General features: G+C 39.2%; 1 protein-coding gene across 1 annotated transcript in view; it reads right to left on the bottom strand.

Annotated features, from left to right (window-relative positions):
- LOC106536151 (collagen alpha-1(XVII) chain) overlaps positions 1–4,316 on the bottom strand; it is a 35,832-nt gene that overhangs the window by 8,349 nt on the left and 23,167 nt on the right. The window contains exons 28-42 of the mRNA XM_014033350.1: positions 4,017–4,052; positions 3,830–3,901; positions 3,720–3,746; positions 3,575–3,610; positions 3,450–3,485; positions 3,283–3,363; positions 3,130–3,165; positions 2,953–3,045; positions 2,451–2,522; positions 2,250–2,300; positions 2,117–2,176; positions 1,956–2,015; positions 1,837–1,863; positions 258–317; positions 42–166 (exon numbers count right to left, since the gene is read on the bottom strand). Coding sequence (XP_013888804.1) covers positions 42–166; positions 258–317; positions 1,837–1,863; positions 1,956–2,015; positions 2,117–2,176; positions 2,250–2,300; positions 2,451–2,522; positions 2,953–3,045; positions 3,130–3,165; positions 3,283–3,363; positions 3,450–3,485; positions 3,575–3,610; positions 3,720–3,746; positions 3,830–3,901; positions 4,017–4,052 — 872 coding nt within the window. The remainder of the gene's footprint in view (positions 1–41; positions 167–257; positions 318–1,836; positions 1,864–1,955; positions 2,016–2,116; positions 2,177–2,249; positions 2,301–2,450; positions 2,523–2,952; positions 3,046–3,129; positions 3,166–3,282; positions 3,364–3,449; positions 3,486–3,574; positions 3,611–3,719; positions 3,747–3,829; positions 3,902–4,016; positions 4,053–4,316) is intronic.

Here is a 4,316-nt window from a genome sequence, read left to right as displayed (position 1 = left end):
CAAACAGTCTGATGATGAAGTGACACACAGGCAAGTTTCTAAACTGGATTGCAGTCAATAAAACTCTGAGCTGCTTTCAGCAGGATGCCGGGTTTACCTTTGACTCCAGGTAGTCCTGGTCGTCCAGGAGGTCCTGGTGGACCTGGTGGTCCAGCGATCACATTTCCTTCATAGTTCAACACATTAGGAATGAATACTCAAACTTATCAAAAATTTGTTTGTGTGGCATAAAGCATTGGTTTAAAAGAAGGGCTCACCTCCCTCAGCGAATCCCGGTCTTCCTGGAGTCCCAGGCACACCTGGTGAGCCTGGGTCACCTGAAACATGTGAAACAGTGATTCAAACAGGAATAAATACCAAGAATATTGTGATGTAGTCATGTAAATGCAATTTTAATCAAATGTTTATATATAGTACACTTAAGAACACTGGGCTTCATGCAAGAACATGTTCGTATTTTTATCCTAAATTTCTCTTACTTTTGTTCGTACGAAGGGTTCTTACGAACATATCACGACAAATTCAACAAACTCTTCTATCTTCAGGAAAAGTGTGTAAATGAGCTGCGTAAACTGATGAATGCGTATCAGGTGCTCACGCACGAGGAGAGCAGATTAGCATAATTACCACCCCAAAAACACCATATAAGGCTACATTTCCTTCCTCAGATACCAGGAAGTGTCCATTCATAAATGACATCACAAAGTAAAAAGAAGAACTTTACGAGTTCGGAGATTGATTTCCTGCTCTCACAGATCCAGAAAAGAAAATCTGTCATTTTWAGCAGCGTCAGCTGTGGAATTGAAGGAGCTGCTTTAAAGCCGAGGAATGTAATGACGACTGCTGTTAATGTTGTTTCTCCTGTGGGTCGTATACAGTCACAGAAATAAAAATCTAAATCATATTCATCTCTCTTTAGTCCTGCTCTGCTTTTCCTTTGGTCAAATATTTTTAATTTAATTGTTAACAACTGTATTACATAATTTTCATTTATTCACAAGAAGAGTAGTTACGCGACGCAACCCACCCCCCAAATTTTAAAATACGAGAAAATTGGTGAATGCCACAAATTATCCTAAATAACTCGTACTTAAGTACAAATCTGTTTGTACGAACGGTTCTTGCATGAGGCCCAATGGTTTTTGACTAAATTGTTGCTCACAAAACAAAAATATAATCATTCAAAATTACTGGAGGATAAAAAGGTTTTCACTGTTTTCAAGATGCAACTTGCCATAAGACAAATGACAACAATTTCCTCAGGAAAGACAAATAATGTCAATGGCARGGCTTGCGAATAGTATTTATCTCAACCCAGTTGAAAATCTCTGGAGGGAATTGAAGAAAATGGTCAATGACAAGATTCCAACCTACAAAGCTGATCTGGCAGCAGCAATAAGAGACAGTTGGAGCCAGATTGATGAGAAGTACTGTTTGTCATTAGTTAGATCCATGCCTCAGAGAATTCAAGTTGTTATAAAAGCCAGAGGTGGTGAAACAAAGTAGTAATGACGCAGAGTTTTTCTCATTAGTCAAGTTTTTTTTCCTAAGTTTGAGTGCTTCCATATTTTTTTTCAGATGGACTTCAGCAATCATATTTTGTCTTTTTTACTTATTATATATTAAAGCCAGAAAGTTGGAATGTTGAAAAATGATAGTTTTGTAGCATGTCTGTTTTTTATTTTTCAAACTAAATTAATAAAACTAAACAATTGAAAGAACATCCTCCAAGAACAGTGTTCACGTATTTTTTGCCAGAGCTTGCCTCAGTCCAAAACATGAAATTTAAAAAAAATGGTGATTTAAAAAAAAAAAAAAAGGAAATAAGTAAAATACCTGGGTATCCACGTGGTCCAGGAGAACCTGCAATAATAATCCAGATGCCAATACAAATTAACAAAACACAAAGAGCAGCTCGTAGTGATGGARCCAGCAACTTTGCACAATCTGATCACCTGTTGATCCTTTAGACCCAGGAAGCCCAGGAGGTCCTGGTGGTCCAGTATAAAATGTTCCTGTAAGAAGAGCAGAGCTGACCTCAGTCCCGTCACCATTTTTCTTCAAACCAAAAAAAAAAAAAAAAAGACAAAACAGAAGTTTATATTCTGAATCATACCAGAGCTGGACGAAAAACCTGCGTCTCCCTTTTCTCCTTTAGGTCCAAGACTTCCATAACCTACAGAGCCCAAATTCAGTGGGTAAGTGTGACATAAATAGCTACAGTGTGAATTTATGTGACAGAAACTTGCCTGGCTGGCCTGGAGGCCCAGGTGGTCCTGGGGGGCCCTGTCTTGAATCGCCTAATGAACACAGAAACACACAGCAAGATACTGTAGTTTTAAATGATCTGACTCAACATGACTGAGTGATTCCTGTTGTTGACAAACAACTCAGATAACATTTATTTTTATCTAAGTCTGTTTTGAAGGAGAGGGTGGAGTCAGACTTACCTGGACGTCCAGGAGGCCCAGGTGGACCCGGTGGGCCACGCAGTTCTGAGTGTGCACTGGAGCTGTGCTGTCCTAAAACAGAAAAAAAGCACAACTTTAAATGAAGAGCCCTGAAACAAACTAACTCCAACAGATGTACATTCAACAATTACTTTCTACAAGTTTATTATTACTGCTTTTAAGCCCAGTTTTGCTATGAGTTTCTTTGGCATCAAACTGTGTCAGGCAGGAGAGAGAAAACAAAACAGCATTTGTGTGTGATGGTCAAATGTCGGGTGTGGTGTCCTGTTGTGTTATTGGTGTTCATTTCACATGATGTATAATTTCTATCGGTTTCTCTCTTTACTGCTCTTATATTTCTCTTCTACTTTTTCATTCTTACTATAATATATATATATATAGCCACAGATGATGCAGAAATTAAGAAACTAACATTCAGTTTGGTTTTCTACTGAAGTGGCAAAACAACAGCATTTATCAAAGAAAGCCATGAAAAACATACTCTCTGCTGTAGAGGAGGATATACTTTGACTGGTCCTGACTGCTATTCCAGGTTCTCCTTGGTCTCCCTTGTATCCTCTGTCTCCTTTAGGACCTGATGACAAAACACAACAACTGTTAAATGCTTATTATCAAAAACTATAAAGCAGTTTTGTAACTAAACAACGTAGTAACGTACCAGGTGAGCCAGGAAGACCAGCAGGGCCAATGGGACCTGAGGAAGTCAYTGTATAAAAATTGTAGTTTAAAACTGGATACAGTACTTTAGTTTTACTGTYTTTTAAACGAAGAGAGTGGTAACCCGATTTAAGGAAAGTGTCAAAAATAAGACCTGATAATCCTGGAGGTCCAGCAGGCCCAGGGGGACCAGCAGGCCCAGGCGGCCCTGGGATGCCAACAGAGGTGGAGCCAGCTGGAGCAGACAAGAGACCATCAGATCCTCAAACATTACGGGGATCAAAACCGCAATGAAACTGCAGTTTTCTGACGTTGGCTGACCTGCATTGATGATTCTCCCTGGTACACCGGGTTCACCTGAAACACAGAGACACGGGTCAGATACTGAACTTCAAACAACAAAGTAAAAACGATTTTTTTTTTCAACATATTCACAGCGGTTTTACCTTTGACCCCAGGTTGGCCTGGATTCCCTGGTATTCCTAATGAGMAGAGAACAGAATCAGTGTAGATGATATTAAAACAAGAAAAACTGAATCAGTAAGACAGCTGGATTCTTCTCTAAGTGCTGCATCAATAAAAGAGGTCTACCTGGTGGTCCTTGAAGCCCAATGGTTCCTATACGGGGTAATATAAATGTTTTATTATTTAATTGTAACAAAAATAAGGTTGGTAAAATAACAATGGATCAACAATGTCACCTGGAAGTCCAGCCTCTCCAGGAGGTCCAACAGGACCTCTGAGTCCTGGAGGCCCAGAAGGTCCTTGGTCACCTGAGGTCCAAAAGTAAAGGCATGAATCGCTACAGATCTGACCATTGTTCAGAAGTAAACTAAGGTTTTGTTTTCTTTATTTTATTTTATTTTCTGCTTTGACTGAGTAAATTACCTCTCGATCCTTTTGCTCCTTCTTGTCCAGAAAATCCTGAAAAAGAAAAAAAGAAAATGTAACTACAGTCAGCAGAAACAGAGTTAACTCTACAGTCGTAATATTACTCCTGTTTGTAATGAACCAAAACCAGTAGATACAGTGGTTTGCAAAAGTATTCATACCCCTTGAACTTTTCCATATTTTGTCACATTACAACCACAAACATAAATATATTTCACTGGAATTTAATGTATAGGCCGCAGTTCGATGATCGATTTTGTCATCGTTTCATCGGATCTGCGACCGTATGTCTTGGAC

This window comes from Austrofundulus limnaeus, unplaced genomic scaffold, assembly GCF_001266775.1.
Source record: "Austrofundulus limnaeus strain Quisiro unplaced genomic scaffold, Austrofundulus_limnaeus-1.0 Scaffold1704, whole genome shotgun sequence".
In the NCBI taxonomy this organism is placed as follows: domain Eukaryota; kingdom Metazoa; phylum Chordata; class Actinopteri; order Cyprinodontiformes; family Rivulidae; genus Austrofundulus; species Austrofundulus limnaeus.
Note: the sequence above shows the minus strand (reverse complement) of the source record. Positions and strands in the feature narration are given on the sequence as shown.